The sequence below is a fragment of the Chiloscyllium plagiosum genome, chromosome 34, assembly GCF_004010195.1.
Source record: "Chiloscyllium plagiosum isolate BGI_BamShark_2017 chromosome 34, ASM401019v2, whole genome shotgun sequence".
Classification (NCBI taxonomy): Eukaryota; Metazoa; Chordata; class Chondrichthyes; order Orectolobiformes; family Hemiscylliidae; genus Chiloscyllium; species Chiloscyllium plagiosum.
In genome coordinates, this window is record NC_057743.1 from 7,856,222 (window position 1) to 7,874,942 (window position 18,721).

Sequence of the window (18,721 nt, forward strand, 5' to 3'; positions counted from 1 at the left end):
TGTAATGTAATCTAATCTAATCTAATCTAATCTACAGCATTCACAACTGTCACAGCAGAATGATTTAATACTTTGGTGCAGGTATGATGGGCTGAATGGCCTCCTGTGCTGTAACAATTCTTTGATGTTGTTGCTACTGGAGGCACTGAGGTTATTGAGCATGTTATCCTTCAAGGTGGATTACACATGATTATTATTGTTATGTGGTGCAGCCATGCAGATATGCATAATGAACTGTTTTCATACGTTTTTACCATTCTTAATGACTGAGCAATTGGTGAAAGCTACAGTGGGTTGAAACATTCAGCAACAAGAAGGATACTCAAAAGATACGTTTTGGTGAACCTGTGACATCGTGATAGAGACTGAAATAAGAGCAGAACTCCAGCATAATTCAAGGAATGATGAAACGCAGGAAAACAAAGCAATCACATTTGTTCTGTCTACATAACACGAAATGGAGCTGTGGCTTGGAAATGAGCAAAAGCCAATTATCAATTCAAACTGGATTTTAGAACAAATTGGAGTACAGAAAAAGAAATGCATCTTTTCTGTATTACCATTGCTTCAGGCACTTTTGTTTTACTAGCATCTAATATAGAGTAATACAACACTGAAACAGACCCTTCAGTCCAACCAGTCAATGCTGAACGTAATCCAAAACTAAACTAGTCCTACCTGCCTGCTCTTGGCCCATATCCCTCCAAACATTTTCGATGTATATACTTAGCCAAATGTCTTTTAAACACTGTAATTGTACCAACATCCACCACTTCCTCTGGAAGTTCATTCCACACACGAACCACCTTCTTTTAAAAAAAAAGTGCCCTTCATGTCTATTTTAAATCTCTCTCCTTTCACCTTAAAAATGTGCTCCTTGGTCTTTAAATCCTCCAACCTAGGGAAAAGACAACTACAATTAATTCTGTCTATACCCCTCATTATTTTATAAACTTCTATAAGGTTGCTTCTTGACCTCATACACTCCAGTGAAAAATGTCCCAGCCTACCCAACCTTTCTTTCTAACTCAAACTTTCCATACCTAGCATAAACATATCTATTATATCCTATCTTTTACTCGACAAGTAAACACTATTGAGGAGATCATTTCAACTTGACATAGTTTTACTGAATGAATTGATGTGACAGATGGCATGTTAGTTCCTCTTAAATTGCATCACAATTTCCCTCAGTAGTTCAGGGATGGCAGAAAGCTACTTAGTTGTACCTGTTCTCTGTACCATTTGGGCATTTTAGGTCAGATAGTCTATAGGTTGGATATCACCTCTGAGCCGTGAGGAAACTGACTGACCTTTGTGATCAGGAAATTGGTAAAAGCTGCTTTCCTTAGAATCTGTTTAATTTATTGGGTCACAAGACACATGATTTTTTTGCCTCCCTTTCTTGATCAAGCCAGACATATTGAAGAAACTGGCTAGTTGTCAGGAGTGTAGTTTTGCAGCATTATTTTGAAGTCAGAAAGATGATTATGGAGGGAAAGATCAGAGGCTTCCTGAAGAATTGAATGGGTGCATGATTGTAGAGGAGTTGGTGAGACAAGTATACAAGACCCTGCAAGTAATTTGAAAGGCAATTGCCTTCTGGATCCACAAGTCCTGATCTCCGTTTAGTTGTTGAATTTCCTGAGGCCTTGAAATCTTTGCCATTGATTTACATTCTAAATGATGTTATTTAGAATGGAAGTTGCTCATATAAGTTATAGTTGGCATGCCTTCTGGGAAATGGATTGGTTGCACACTGAGTGTAAATGAAGAATTTGGGTTCTTTAAAGCAACCCTTTAACATTCACATCACCCAAAATTTGCTTGGATTTGGATTTTAAAATTCACCTGAATAGTTCTCTCAGACACAAAAGGTGGGCAGTTTCAACCCCTAAAAATTAATGGATTTGTCATTTGGAGATGGTAGTCAGCACACTTCATACTTGTCTCCATCTGGTTTTAACTGTTTGAAGCTGTACATTATCATTGTACTGCAACTTCTACTTTTAACTGATGCCATCTGGAAAAACTGGTAAGTAAAAGGCAGGAACGACTGGATCCAACAGGTTGGTGCAGATATAGCGCTACTTTTGAGCCAGGCAGAACAGGAAAACTTCCTCCAGGACCAACAAGCAGCACCCCCACCATTTGTATCATAAAGTTATTACATCATAAAAGGAGGCCATCTTTGGCCCTCAGCTATTTCCCCGACCATAACCTTTTGAGCCCTCCACCAGTCTCCTGTGACAGCCCTCAACTGAGTTAAATCTTAAGAATGCTTGGAAACTTATACTTTCAGGTCTCTTGGTAGTTCCACAACTCCTTATTTCCCCCTCCACGCCCCCCCCCCCCCCCCCCCCCCCCCCCCCCAAAAATTTACCAGTCAAAACCTGCAACAGTAAGTATCTGGGCCTTGGTGTGTACCTATCTATTGCAAAGTAGGGATAGGCCATTGCCTCTAACAATTGTGCACACAACTGAACATACCAATTCCAACAAAATCCTGTGTTACAATATTTTTATTATGGTGCAATTGCTTATTAGTTTATCTAAGTTGCTGCTCGTCTGATATTATGTTCTTTTATTTTCATTACTCAATTGATTAAAGCATTTTATGTCATAGGCTTTCTCGTCAATGGTTGCATTTTCTTTTATTGCAAAACAAGGAAGCCAGCGTGACTTAACTTTTATGTTTTTGTGTGGACATAAAAAAATTAAGTACTCATTGTCCAAATTCTTATCTCTATTTGAAATGCAACTATCTTATTAGGAAAGATAAATTTAAATATTCCATTATTGTTAAATCTTAAGTATAAATATTTATTACAGCATTCAGAAGTTGAGGAGCCAATGCTAGAATCCAGTAACCAGTAACTGACAATCGAGTCTGAATGGAGATTTTTTTTCCATTGGAGATATCTAGTACAATGAATGTCCAAGCAATTTTCTAATGTGAGCCAGTACAAAGCTATCTCCTTGGTTCATCCTTATATGTTACATTTGAAGCACTGAGTAGTTTGTATCTGTTTTCACAGAGAATTTGCCCTGATGTTACAGTAAAGGAAGAATTGATAGGATAGAAATAGATCAAAAGAGCTACTTAAAGCACTCAAAGTACAAATCTCACCCAATCTCTGTTCAATATATTCTACGATTTGGAGATGCCAGTGTTGGACTGGGGTGTACAAAGTTAAAAATCACACAACACCAGGTTATAGTCCAACAGGTTTAATTGGAAGCATACTAGCTTTCGGAGCGACGCTCCTTCATCAGGTGAGAGTGGAGGGCTCGATCGTAACACAGAATTTATAGCAAAAATTTACAGTGTGATGTAACTGAAATTGTACATTGAAAAATTGATTGTCTGTTAAGCCTTTCATCTGTTAGAATACAGTGACAGTTTCACTTCTTTCATGTGTAAATCACAAAACCTTTTTTTTAAAAAGTTGCATTCTCGGGTTAGCTGTTAACAATGGTGATAGCTAGACAATATGTTGAAGGTGTTGGCCCCCTGTGTTCTCTGTCTATGCCATGATGTTTAGATTGATTCTAATCTAAAAAGTGATATAACGGAGTTTTACCAAATTCATGCAGTTTTTGAGCTCAGAGTTCTACATGAATGCATGCAGTTTTTGAGCAAAGTACAATGTAACCCTGCAAGTACAAATTCACCCCACAAAATATATGTGTGCATGTGGGTCTTTGTCTGGGTTGGGGGTTGTGAGTGTGAGAAAGTGTATGTGTGTGTGTGTGTAGTGAGTGCAAAGTGTCTTAAGTCTGTTATCACTGTATTCTAACAGATGAAAGGCTTAACAGACAATCAATTTTTCAATGTATAATTTCAATTACATCACACTGTAAATTTTTGCTAAAAATTCTGTGTTACGATCGAGCCCTCCGCTATCACCGAGGCCCTCCCTATGGGTACCGAACTTAGCTATCAGCCTCTGCTCGGCCACTTTTCTCTGCTGCGCCTACCGTGATGGGGAGTTGTGTGGAGTTGTCCTGAGAGCTGGGCAGCTTGCTACGAACAACGATCTGTTTGAGGTTTGACAGTTGTTTAAAGGCAAGTAGTGGAGGTCTGAGGAAGGTCTTGGTGAGGTGCTCATCCTCATTGATAATGTGTTGCAGGTCACGAAGAACATGGCGTAATTTTTCAGCTCCTGGGAAATACTGAACAACGAAGGGTACCCTGTCGGTTGCAGCACGTGTCTGTCTCCTGGGGAGGTCATTACGGATACTTGCTGTGGCACGTCAGAACTGGCGGTCGATGAGTTGAGCATCGTACCCTGTTCTTGTGAGGGCATCCTTGAGTACTTCCAGGTGTCCGTCACGTTCCTCCTCATCTGCGCAGATCCGGTGTATGCGTTGGGCTTGTCCATACGGGATGGCTGTTTTAATATGTTTTGGGTGGAAGCTGGAGAAGTGTAGCATTGTGAGGTTGTCTGTGGGTTTGTGGTAGAGTGTGGTGCTGAGGTGTCCATCCTTGATGGAGACGCATGTGGCCAAGAATGAGACAGATAGTCGAGAGTAGTCCATGGTGAGTTTGATAGTGGGATGAAACTTGATGATGTCACTGTGTAGTTATATCAGTGACTCCTCGCCTTGGATCCAGAGGAAGAAAATGTCGTCAATATACCTGGTGTACAATGTTGGTTGGAGATTCTGCATAGAGAAGAAGTCTTGTTCGAACCTGTGCATAAAAATGTTGGCATATTGGGGTGCAAATTTGGTCCCCATGGCTGTTCCGTGTGTCTGGATGAAGAACTGGTTGTCAAAGGTGATGGCGCTATGATCAAGGATAAAGCGGATGAATTGTAGAATGCTGTTTGGAGATTGGCAGTTGTTGGTGTTGAGTACTGAGGCTGAAAAATCAATATATTCTAGGTTGCCGAGGGAACTTAGAATAGGTTTGTCTGCATCTTTTTCATGTGTGGCTCCATATGATATGGAGGGTTAGCGATGCCTGTTTTTAAAACAAAAGGGAATAAGCTGAGTAACCACATGCTTGTCAGCCTAAAATCAGTGTCGGGGGGGAACATCCTAAGCTCATAATTGTGACAAGGTTAATTGTCACTTGAAAAACATAGGTTAATAAATGACATTTAATACAGATCTGGTCAAAGCAAAAAATGTTTGACAAATTTGTTTAAGAGTTGTAGAGAGTTGAAGGTAAACAGTGGATGTTCTGCATTGGACTTAAAAAAGGTATTTGATAAACCACATAATAGACTCCTTTGAAAATTAAAGAGAAGTCCAGAATGGAAAATCCCAAGTGTTGATTTTGAGACCATTGTTCCTCTTGATATTGAAGTTCAGTACGAAAGGCATAATGTTTTGGTTTATGATGACAGAAAACTTGAAAATGTAATTAGAGTGGCACTGTGGCTCAGAAATAGTGTGAGGAACTTCAATAGTTTTGAGATTTTGGAAGCAAAAACTGAGTTGAAAGATAATACAATAAAATAAACTGTTTTTCTGGACGACTGATATTATTTAGTTGTTACCATTCGTAAACTATCTTTGGCTCAATTTTAGCTGCCAGCATGCTGTCCTAGAATGGTTAGCACTGCTTTCTCACAGTGCCATGGATCTGGGTTTGATTCCATCCTTGGGTGACTGTGTGGACTTTGCACATTCTCCTTATGTCAATGTGGGTTTCTGCCACAGTTCAAATATGTGCAGGTTAGGTGGATTAGCCATGGTAAATGTGGCATTACAGGGTTAGGGTGTGGAGCTCTTTGGAGGCTAGGTAAAGACCTAATGGGCCAAATGGCCTCTTTCTGCACAGTAAGGATTCTTTTATTCTAATAATCAGCAACAGACTTTAAGAGGACATTGGCTACTGAAATGGCAGGAGCATTACAGCTGGAATATACTTAAAGTATAAAATTACATGTTTTAAAATATAGAATGAGGACAGACCATATGAACTGAACAGTACCATTTTGAGGGGGACAGAGAGAAGATGTCAATCGTCTTCAATCCAGTTGGACTGCCAAAGAAGGAGAACTTGTTAAGATCTGTGCACTTTATCTTTTCTATTGGTGTTAGTCTCTAACATTATCTCCTGGTTCCAACAATTTGTTAGTTCTTTTCAGCCCCCCTCAATAGAACTATCAATTGCTTGACAAGGAAATCAATCCTTGCTTAATTTAGATGCAACCCTACCTGTACAGGTCAACTCCCCCAGAGCTGGTCCCAATGTCTCAGGAGTCTCAAGCACTTTGACATGAACTAAGAAATGTGAACTAAATTATAAAAGAACATCCAAGTGGAGGCAAAATTCCAAGATGACATTTGTGGTAGTTATTAAACGAACCTTCCTTCTTGTATTAATAGAAAATAAATTATACGCAACTGCTGTGTTTTACTGTTCTTGCGTAGTGGATCCTTTCCTTTCACTCTCTCTCACTCTCTCTCTCTCTCTCTCTCTCTCACTCTCTCTCAATGATCAGCACAACTTGTTTTAATAAGATTAAAACATTAGTCATTGACTTGAATGGCCTATCCTCTGTCAGCTGAACCAACTATCTATTACTAAGATATGAAATAAGCTAAGCATGTCTGTTGTGAGTAAAGGAGAAAGTAAGGACTGCAGATGCGCCAAGTCAATAAGTGACTTGCTGGAAAAATACAGCGGGTCAGGCATCCAAGGAGCAGAAGAGTCGGCGATTTGGACATAAGCCTTTCATCAGGAGTGTGTGTGTGTGCACGTGCGGGGGGAGCTGAGAGATAAATAAGAGGATGGGACTGGGGGTAAAGTAGCTGGGGGGGTTACCTGAGATTACAACAGGATCTTGACCAGATGGGCCAATGGGTTGAGAAGTGGCAGATGGAGTTTAATTCAGATAAATGCGAGGTGCTGCATTTTGGGAAAGCAAATATTAGTAGGACTTATACACTTAATGGTAAGGTCCCAGGGAGAGTTGCTGAACAAAGAGACCTTGGAGTGCAGGTTCATAGCTCCTTGAAAGTGGAGTTGCAGGTGAGAGGCTGAACAGGCTGGGGCTGTTTTCCCTGGAGTGTTGGAGGCTGAGAGGTGACCTTATAGAGGTTTACAAAATTGAGGGGCATAGATAGGGTAAATAGGCAAAGTCTTTTCCCTGGGGTCGGGGAGTCCAGAACTAGAGGGCGTAAGTTTAGGGTGAGGGGAAAGATGTTAAAGAGACCGACAGGGCAACTTTTTCCACACACACGGTGGTATGCGTATGGAATAAGCTGCCAGAGGAAGTGGTGGAGGCTGGCACAATTGCAACATTCAAGAGGCATTTGGATGGGTATATGAATAGGAAGGGTTTGGAGGGATATAGGCTGGGTGTTGGCAGGTGGGACTAGATTAGGTTGGGATATCTGGTCGGCATGGACGGGTTGGACCGAAGGGTCTGTTTCCATGCTGTACATCTCTGTGACTCTAATTATTAAGTTAGCCTGGAGCAATATTTTGTAGAGGAAGGCGATAGGTGGATGCAGGTGAGAGGTAATTGTGATAGGTCGGTGGGGGAAGGTGGTTAGGTCGGTGGCAAGTTGGAGGGTTGGATCTAGAGTGAGGTGGGGAGTCATTCCAGATCCAACCCTCCAATTCAACACCACCGTCTTGACCTGTCCGTCCTCCTTCCCACCTATCAATTTCAACTTGAGATTGATGTTGGTTTCGCAAAATGTTGAGGTGTTAGGGACCAAGGTGAGTCACGATGCAAATACATTGTGTGGGTTTGTTTCATACATCAGGCTTGAAGGGCTGAATAACTTCATGCTGTTTATATATGGTGGAATGGTGGTCTCATATTGTGGATAGTTTCTTCCACTCTGTAGCAATTCTGGGCAGAACAAAAGAAAAAAATTATCTGTTGTTGTGTAATCTTTGAACAGCTCTCCAACTCTACTCCCTGCTGAAGATGTTCTTGACTTTCTGTATTACTGATATTACTAGTTACTATCACTTGCAAACTGTCTTTGGCTCATTCGAAGCTGCCAGAATGCTGTCCTACAAGAACATTGCTCCCTACAGCCTTACTAAGATGAAAACAGTTTATTGTATTATCTTTCAACACTGTTTTTGTTTCTAAAATCTCAAAGCAATTGAAGTTCCTCAAGCCATATTTCTGAGCGTGGTATCAACCAAATTGAACTTATTGATTTGTTTTGACTGTTCATTTTATTCTATTTCATATCTTTCACCTTAGTTATCAGTTAAACAAGATAGATCTGATAATATAAATTCTATTTCATAAGGATAGACTGTTGTATTTGTAGATTACTTGGTTAAACACTCCTTAAAGGCAGCCAGCTACAGGCAATAAATGCTGGCCAACCAGTGATGCCCACATCCAACAAGTGAATGAAATTTCTCATTACCCGAGCTTCTGCTGTTCTGTGTTGTACATGATGCTACTTAAGCTAACCATAAGAGTAAGATGGTGGCTTAGTGGTAATATACAAAACCTCAGGGTAATGGTGTGAGGATGTGGGTTCAATCCCAGTATGGCAGCTGGTGAAATTTGAATTCATTAAAAATCTGATAAAAGGGAAAAAAACATGTCCAAAGGAAACCGTATAACAACTACTGATTATTGTAAAAAGCAATCTGGTTACTAACGTCCTTTAAGGAAGTAAATCTGCCATCTTCACCTAGTTTGGCCTACATGTAACTCCTGACCCATAGCAATGTGGTTGACCCTTATGTGCCCTTTGGGCAACTAGGGATGGGCAATAAATGCTGGTTCAGCCAGCGACACTGACATACCATGAATATTTTATTTTAAATCAAGACAGGTCAGCTACTGTGTAAGACAGTCCCTTTTTTCAGGTGCTGAAAATCATGTTTAGGCCTGGACTCAACATATAAGTCAACCTCACTAACCACTACCACCACCCATTTCTATGAAGAAATACGGTACTCAAGTAGAAGTTGACCTTCTATAACAGGTCATATATGGCGAACAACAAACAAAAATAGAAATTGCTGGATACGTTCAGGTCAGCTAACATTTGTAAAGAGAAAGAGAGGTTATGTCAGAGTTCAGCTACAGTTGTTAGAAAGTCCAAAGCTTTATGGAGACTGCAGTAATGACAACTGCACTATAAATAATTAGTATTTACCACATGGAAATTGAGAAATATCAGAACTGTGACCAAAACTGAAAATAAAGATTGTTAGCCATTCTCATTCAAGATTTGAAACTCTTTTCCTGAAAATGTTACCATTTTAAAAATGTTTAATTTACTGCAATAGGAAAGTTTGCTATATACATTTAAATATTTCATAATGTAGTGGTTTTAAGAGAAAAAAAAGTGGAGTAAAATACTATGCTGCTGTTTTAAGGCTCCACTCCATTAAAGATGTTAAGTTCCTGAATAAAGCAATGGCTTTGTACATTGAAGCAAATATTGGGCTATCTGGCAGACATGCTGACCTACTCGCCCTGTGTGGTTTGTGCAGATTTCAGCAGAGGCCCTGTCTGCAGCTCTGCTTCACAAGGAGCTGCTCACCAGGCAGATTGTAACTAACAGAGGCCTTCTTGTTCTCCTCACCCTTCTAGGGCTGGAAAGTGCATCTCATGGGAAGAGATGGCTGTAAAATGAACCTCCGTCGAATGCAGACATTACAGAAGACCCAGCAACTCCAGCAAGGTAAAATATTTTATATAAATCAGAGCACCTTAAGAGCCAAATTGTAACTACTTCATCAATTTAAAGTAAATGAATATGCTTACACAATTAAGGATTTGGAAATGTCATTTTACAAATACAGAAGCAGTAATTTTTGACTAAATCACCTGTCATTGTTCTAAATTCCAGAGATGACAAACTAATTCTTCTGAATCTCACCTCATAGGCTATCCCTTTCATCTCAGAACAAACAGAGTAAACATTTGCCCTTTTAAAGGCAAACACATAATTGCTTGTGTAAAGAGTCTGAAACTGTGTGCAGTATTCCAGGTATGGTCTCACCAATGCCCTTTATAATTGCAACAAAATTCCCTTTTCTTATACTCCATCCTCTTGTAATGAAGGTGAGCATGCCATTTTTCTTAAAAATCAAAGAACTGTAGATGATGGAAATCAGAAACAAAAATAGAGATTGCTTGAAAAATTCAGTTGGTCTGGCAGCATCTGTGGAGAGAAAGCAGAGTTAACATTTTGGGTACAGTGACCCTTCTTCAAAACTGAACTTTAATGACATCTTGAAGATGCAGTTTTATTATTTTTGGAGGAAAATTAATTAATATGCAATGTGGGGATATTTATTGTTAATGCACTGTTAATTACCATTTTGATTTCTCAGCTACTGAAGCAGTCTGTTCCTATCTGCAGCAATCCATTCGAGTTGGTCAGTACATTAGTGCCGACTAACTTTTGTGATGCATGAGCAATGACCATTCCCACCAAGAGAGAGAGTCCAGTTACCTTCCCATGCCATTGAACAAAATTACCATAATTGAATCTTCTGTGTGATGGTTGCAAGTCAGAAGATCAGCGGGAAGAAGGATCTACTGGCAATGGGAGGTTTAGGAAGATCTGTAGCAAGCATAAGTCCAGTACTATAGTAAAAAGTTATTTAATCTATCAATGTAACAATACTAAATGCTTCAATTTACAAGGTATTTTTAAAATCTGATAAAACCCTACAGAACATAGTTTCAGTGTGGATTCTAATGGAAATCAGTGTTTTGTGTAAAGTCACAATTTTTCAGGAATGCAATCACATTTGAAGGACTTAATGCATCACAGTTTAATTGAGGCATGTGAGATTTATGCTTAGCTCACCTCATTGAGGTTACAAACCTTGTATTCACAAGTTGGTGACTTCCAGCTCGAGTACTGATTTATAATGAAAGACAGCTGCTATAATTTATGGCAGAGGACATATGTTTGTTGCCTAACACTTTAAAGTGCATCAAACTCTAGCTGAAAGTTTATTTACTTCTCACATTTTTTCTGTTTACATTAACAACCAGAAAACTGTATACATTTTGGGCTGCTGCTATGTAGCATTCCTCTTGGTTTGTTCCTGCCAAGTTGCTTAAAATATTTGATTTCAGTGAACTTATCCCATCCCCTTGATTACTGCAATATTGGACTTCTGCTTAAAGTAACTTTTAATTTTTCTTGTCACTCTTCGTACCACTAGGACAATAAGATGAAAAATCCTTATTAAAGTCAAATAAATGTTTTTTTCTTACTTTATAAACAGAAAAATCTGGGACACTGGCTACTTCTAGGTCTGGTCCCACTGGGATTAAAGGACGTTCCCCACCCTCCAGCAGCAAAATCCCTGCTCCAAGAGCTGGATTAAATAAAACAACAAATTTATCTTCAAATCGACGATAAACTCTCACCATACAAGGTCAAGTTATGGCAATAAACCTAAAAAAAAACTCTGCACTATGAATATTGAACAGTCAGATTGCAATGTCAGTTCTGGACACGCAGGGCTGTGAAGTAATTGACGGGTGAAAGACTGTTTGCACGAAGGCTAATCACAGTAGAACATGCTTCTGATCTGTTGGAGTCATTTTGATGTTCTGTGAAACATCCATCTCAGCCAGGCTAGCCTTCAACTTAATTCCTTAAAGAATTCCATTGGTACTAAGGAAATGATTTTTGTTAAATGATTAAGCTTCTTCTGAATGAAAACAGAACTGTAAAAGTACACAATAGTTATTTTGCAATACATTCATCTCTTATGCTATAACAAGTTATAATTTGTTACATTCACATGTTTTCCTACTTGTTTTCTTTTTATGCAACAGGTTTGGAAAGGAATTTAATCACATTGTTATGATTGATCAATTATAGCATTCCTTTGGAATATATTAAAGACTATACAGAATTATCTCTTCTAAACTGAATGTATCACCAACAACACTTTCATTTGTAGTGAAATACTACATGTGTTTGAAGGAGGTGCTGTACTTTGATAGTTGGTCTTAAGTTCAGAGACGAAAGTTTTTTTTGACTAATTATTTGAATAACATGCAATTCATCAGAGAATTGAGCTCATCGTGGCAGGACAAATCATTCACTGTTAATAGCCAGACTGAAAGCTGGAACTGTTGTTCACTACGTAAAATCTCGCTAATATAAGTGGTTGCAGTAAACTAGTTTTATGCAATAAATCTGTGAATCTGACACTGGAGCTTAATTTAAGATAAATTGAGAAAAGCTAGACACCTGAAGCTCCCATTACAGTTCTTTCATGCATCTGTAGCCTATAAGTCTGATTGCTGCTTCAGTGTGAATAGAATCATTGATTAGAGTAAAATGACATAGCTTTGCTTCTATAAACACTTATCAAGGAAAATACTGTTGGTAAAAATACACTAGGGAGAATCATGAAATAACATTAAAGTATTACGTTTCTTGTTTTGATGTTAAATAACTGCTTAGATGAAGTGCATAGCAAAGCATTGGTTTGGAAGGATCGCAAACATAACAGGACCCACTCGATTATCCATCTATCTACATTGTACAGGGATTATTAAATGCCACCAAATATAATACAGGCAGAATCTCAAAAGATGCTGCCAAAAATCAGTTCAGTACGTTTTTTTAATATTAAAACCCTTGTAGCTCAATACTTAAACTTGTGAAAATTACAGAATCCTGCTCAATATTTTCCAAATGATTTTGGGAGCTGTGTTGCCCAAATTAAAATAAAATTGCCCTTAAATATGGATTGTTTGATTGGCATTGTGGTTTTAGGACATCTAAGAAAATAAATTGCATGTGTCTCAGCTCATTTATTGAAAGCCACAAAATTGAAGTGCAATAATGGAACAGATAAGTGTTTCTTACATAGAAAGCCTAAACATCAAATTAAACTTGGTCAGAAAACTGGAGCATTAAACAAAAGATCAATTTTAATTGCTATGTTGCATATTCACAGACTATTGCCATATGTTCTATTTGATACTGCTCTGTAGAAAAATCTAATTTGTAATTTTTGGAGCAAAGGATACTGATACAATATTTTGAAGTAAAATAGGGTTGATGTAATTATCCTGGGTCTCCAGCTTGCCAAGGTTGCAGCCAACGAAAAACCCCAGCAAATGGGTTTTGGTGCCAGTACCCACCTATTTTATAAACAGGTTGGTCTTTGGGCAGTAGCCAGAAGATATGAAAACTAATGACCTTTTCAGCTGTTTTGGACTGGGGAAAAGAATCAGCCCTGGAAGGTTAAAAAAGCAGGAGAACATCATCTATGTTAGCAAAGTAATGTGACCAAGTTTAAAAAAAAAAGTGCAAGTTTTCAAAATTTAAAAAACACCTTTGCAAGTAAATTTCATAAATCCTTTCCTGAGAACCACCAAGAATGGTAAATGAATGGAACACTTAGGTGAACAGTATGGAAATATTTATTTTGCATTTTAGGTTAGCAGGTAAAAAATGCTGTGTATTAGTTACAAAATCTACTGTTATCAGCACTGTGGAAGAATTTCTAGCTCCATCTCCTAGACCATAATCGCCTACCGTTCCCCATAGCCTGAGTTAGCTCATTTAGAAGCAAGTAAAATTACGAAGTCAACTATAATGTATCTTTTGCAAAAAGCCTTGGGTGATCAAGATGTATGTTGTTCTAACTCCATGATTTGAGATATTTGAGAAACTGAGTGAACTATTGTAGGTATAGGTGTTTTTAAAAAAATGTATATAATTGCAATTACATATCTAATTAAAAAGAGACTGACCATAATTTGTTCCTGATTTTAGCTTTTCAGCTTAAAAAGCAAATAATTTATTTCACTTATTGTTCATAACCTTGTCAAATGTATATTTGTATTTATTACAGTCATTCCTGGAATACAGATTATTCCTCGATTGCCAAGTTTCGATTTTGTTAAAGCATCCAAGGTGGTTTTGATTTTGTAATCACAAGCTCATTGTTCACAATAGATTGCAATGTACATTTTTTTTTAAACTATTTCTTCCATGCTAATTTTTTTCCCTTGCGTCCCTTCTTGAAAGTTTTGGGGGGTTTTTTGGCTAAGGTACAGTGTGGGTGTTAATCAGTAATCTCTGTCTTGCCCAAGAAAGTATTGTTCAAGTATCCACTAATTTGTCACTCATGACTGAGCACACATTTCCAAAACTGTTCATTGATTTATGCACGCAAGTTGTTACTTTGATGGCTTTTCTCCCCAATCCAAGGAACAGTGAGAAAAATGTTAAGAGTCACCACCTAGCAAAGACTATTGATTGCATTGAACTTCAATAATCTGTGATTTAGCTGGTCATTGGGTGAAGTCCAGTTATGTTACCTCAGTTATCTTTTTGAATCTCACAAGACAGGGAAAAGAAAGGAAGAAGGGGCACTTTGAGTGTAAACTTGCAAGCTTCTTTCAAAATATAAAATGGATTGGAGAAACTTTTCTCCAGAAAGTGGAAGAAAGAAATGCTGGTGTTGTAGTCAGTCCACAGAAGGTTCACTGGGCTGACAGAGGATATGGAGGAACTGTTTTATGATGAGAGATTGAGTATGCTGGGCATGTATTCTTTGGAATTTAGAAGAATGAGAGATGAACTTACTGACACATTTCAGATTCTTGAGGGACTTGACAAGGTAGATTGGAGTTATTTCCTCATGTGGGAGTGTCTACGATATAATTGCAAAAGGCCCATTTAAGTCTGCGATAAAGAGAAATTTCTTCTGAGGTAGTGAATCTGTGGAATTCTTTACGAGGGTTGTCGAGGCTAGGTCAGCGAGTATACTCAAGGCCAAGACAGACTTTTAATCAGTGAAAGAATCGAGGTTATGAGGAAAGGGTTGTAAAGTGCATTTGAGGATAACCTATTATTATGATGATCTCATTTAATGGCGGAGCAGACTCGGTGGGATGAGTGCTCCTGTGTCTTAGGCAGAGACCAAATGGAAAATCATTTTGCTCTTTATTTAAAAACCAAAAGAGTTATGGAAGCTGTAAATCGGAAGAAAAAACAGAAGTTGCTGGAAAAGCTTAGCATGTCTGGCAGCATCTGTGAAATCAGAGTTAATGTTTCAAGTCCGGTTCTGAGGAAGGGTCACATGACCTGAAACGTTAACTCTGATTTCACAGATGCTGCCAGACTTGCTGAGCTTTTCCAGCAACTTCTGCTTTTGTTCCTTGTTTATCTCATTTCCCTTTAGTTTTCTGAATTACAAGAAATATTTTACGTCACTTCATTGGAACAAAAAATAAGCCTGTGAGAGCATCTATTGTGGCGTATCCAATGTCCATATATCAAAGAATGGCAATGCAACATGCAACTAAGGATAGCTTCATATCCTGCAAGTTAAACAATGAGCACACATTTGTACTTCAGTTGCACTGAGTCTCCTAAAGTCTGTTTCCATCTGCTGAGGAGGCATGATACTTATAGGGCTGTAGTTGACTTTCTCCTCTAAGTACAACTTTCATAAATAATTCTCTTCCCTATTTAAATGTTGAACTTCCTCCCAGTTTACCACAAAAGATCGTTGCTTCTGCAATTAGTGGTTTGGGAAGTGGCCAACTGAAATGAATGCTCATCACCACTTAGTCAAATGCTGGCCTTATCGAGCTAATGATTAGTGCCTAACACCCTGGAGATGATGATCTATAGCCATAATGATACAGAATCTGATCTTGTAGTCTGAGAACAATGCAATTTTTAACAGCTGTTAGATTTTGGGTCAACTACAGTCTTTTCTGAAAGCGTAGCTCAAACATTTGTATTGGGAGACAACCTCATAATTGAATTGTTCCCAGCCCAATGAGATTGGGCTCACAGTATGGCAAAAGGAGTTTCACAATGGCACAGTTGGCACCTCAGTGGCCAAATTGGGCCATTTGGGACAGTTTGGCTATGCCAGTGAGGCCCACGATTGTAACGTGCTCACAAGCTAAACTCCGGTAACCTCTGAGCGGATTCCCTGTAATTTGTACTTCTTGGCCTAGAAAGGGCCCTCAGCAATAATAGCCATCCCACTACAGCAACACTACTTGAGCACAAGTGGCTTCCACCACCATCATCAGCCAGCCCTTTCCAGGTATTGAGTTTAAGAAGGTAGCCTAGACCCCAGCGTTAGTTTAAAGGTAGACTACAGTTAAAATACAAACAAAAAAAAGGAATTTAGAATAACTTTAGTGGAAAACTTAACCGAATGATAGATACAGTTACTAACAGACTTTCCAATATTGTAATGTACCATTAACACAAAAAAGTAAATTCAGACAGATTCTCACGTGCAGTTGTCCAATCCAGGACGAAGAAACATTGAGAGAAAATTCAGAAAAAGGAGCTAGAGGCATTCACTGAAGCTTCCGGCTATATAAAAAAAACTATAAAGCTTTGTCTGTGTGCTAGCTAGCCACACCAAGGCTGCTTTCATTGTTCTAACTCTTCCATTAAAAAAGCCCAATGTATCACAAGTTGTTTATTTCCTTAGAGATTAACTTGATACCTCTGCCTTACAACCTGCCTTCAAAAAAAGGATAAAATAACCTCTTAAACTGACAGCATCGTCACATAGGCGTGAGACATTTCAAGATTACTGTACTGCCAGATTGTTTACTGGGGCCCTCTCAAATGGCATCCTAGGAATCCTGTGAGCTCTCACTTTTAGTTCCTGCAGGAGAATGTCAACCTTCACTGAAAGATTCATTCCACTGTTAAAAATAATTCTTTCCCAGGATCATAATACTTTGAGACTCAGTCCCTCACCTTATCTACAATTTTCAAGTTATTGAAATTGAGTATTTTTAAGATAATGAATTATTGATTTATCTTCTCTCCCATGTATTTCTTGGTCATGCCTTGAATTGTAGGTTTTGATTTTAGTTGCACATGGGTGTTCATGTTACATAAGTTGCTACATTTGACTCAGCTCCAACTTTACAAACTATTACAGCATTTCCTTCTTATAAACGGTAGTACACTTGGTGATAAATGTCAGTACAATGATACATTTGCTTCTCTGCGTTTAACTGGATATACCTTTAATTGGTGCCTGATTTTCAAGTTTATACCCACAAACACACAAAAATTGTTTGGTTTTTTTTAGCACTGACGTGGATAATACTTATTATATCTATGCCAGATATTCTATGATTGTCTCAAGCTCTTAATCAAGGCTTTTTATTCATTCCACTGAAATCGCATCAAAATGGTCAAGATTCCAGTTGAATAATAATCTGGAGCAGCTTTATACAGCTGACTCACTTTTGCTTGGTTCCTTTTTTATTACTAAACCTATTACACAAATTTCAACTGTAGTGAGCAGTTTGTGGATAACAATTAATATGGGATACCTGCCATATTAGATACTAGGAACAAGAAGGAAATCCATTTGAAAGGTGAGTTTATTATTTGGTATTACTGTCCTTCCTCTGATTTTAACATTTGCACTTTTTGTTTTGTATTTCTGTACCACATAAATGTAATTGAATGTTGTATTATTTTGTGAATCTGTTTATATTTTACCCTTATATCCATGAATTTTCTACTGCACTTGATTTTTTGAAACAATGAACTTAACTTTGATTAAGACACCAAACAATAGATTGGAATGTTTCATCAAAATATCAAATAATATTGAGCAGAAGAAGAGGGGTGTGTAAGTCTCCAGGATCCTATAACAGTTTCTTGTGTCTATCTGTATAGAATTGGTATAATCCTGCACAAGAAAACCTCTTGGTATGGATCGGTCCTGTTCCCTAAACAGAATGATAGTCCTATTACCAAAATGGTAGAACACTGGATCATGAGCTAATAACCACACATATTTAGTGTTGGGAAATGTTCTAAAACCACTTTAGAGATGTGAGGGAATCAATAGCAAGTCATGGAAAAAGATTGGATTGAAGGGAATGGGAAAGGAAAAAAGGGAAGTAGAGGTGGTTAGGAAGGAAACTAAACAATTTTTAAGTTGCATGCTTGGGTCCCTTACCTCGACCGTGGGAAGTGCAAAGAAAGCACTTCCCCTCTTTAGTAAGGTTAAAAACTGGAACTGACCTGAGTCTCCAAGGCTGCAGTGTATTCCAGTGTCCAGGTATCACTAATGTACACATTTTACATTCATTAAATCAGCTGATATGATGAAAAGAAAATCAAAAATAATTAATTTGTTCAGAAATTGTAATTTATACGTTATTACTTTTACAAGGTAATCCCTTCAAAGAATTTTATTCAAATTCAAAGCACATGATCATGTATTTGAAGGAGTTGAATTTGCACCAATATATGAAATGAATAAATATTTACTTTGTAATTTTTGTCTTTTTTTTTAAAACAAACTCACAACTTCATAGAATCAGATAGACATGGGAAATGGTGAGATAATTGAGTGACCTATGTAAGAAATCATTGAGGAGAAAGTGAGGTCTGCAGATGCTGGAGATCAGATCTGAAAATGTGTTGCTGAAAAAGCGCAGCAGGTCAGGCAGCATCCAGGGAACAGGAGAATCGACGTTTCGGGAAATCATGCATGGATATATGAAGCATTGAATAAATATAGTTGAACTGGTAGCTAAAAGTCTGCCTTAACGACCTGCAGATCATGGAGGTACCAGTTCTGCTGATCTTAGCGAACTTAATTGAACTCAAGCCAATTACAGTTGACTCAAAAAGCAATTTAGAGGAGATTCTCTAGATTGATATTTAAAATAAATGGGTGGTCTTATGAGGATAGTTTAGGAAGGCTGGGCGTGGTTCCATTGGAGTTTAGAAGGCTGTGGTAAATAGATTGAAGTCCATT

General features: G+C 38.2%; 1 protein-coding gene across 1 annotated transcript in view; it reads left to right on the forward strand.

The window, feature by feature from the left end:
- The window catches only part of cep104 (centrosomal protein 104), a 226,267-nt gene extending 211,301 nt beyond the window's left edge, over positions 1 to 14,966 (forward strand). The window contains exons 16-17 of the mRNA XM_043675400.1: positions 9,546 to 9,636; positions 11,201 to 14,966. Coding sequence (XP_043531335.1) covers positions 9,546 to 9,636; positions 11,201 to 11,337 — 228 coding nt within the window. The 3' untranslated portion in view covers positions 11,338 to 14,966. The remainder of the gene's footprint in view (positions 1 to 9,545; positions 9,637 to 11,200) is intronic.
- The last annotated feature ends 3,755 nt before the right edge of the window (positions 14,967 to 18,721 follow it).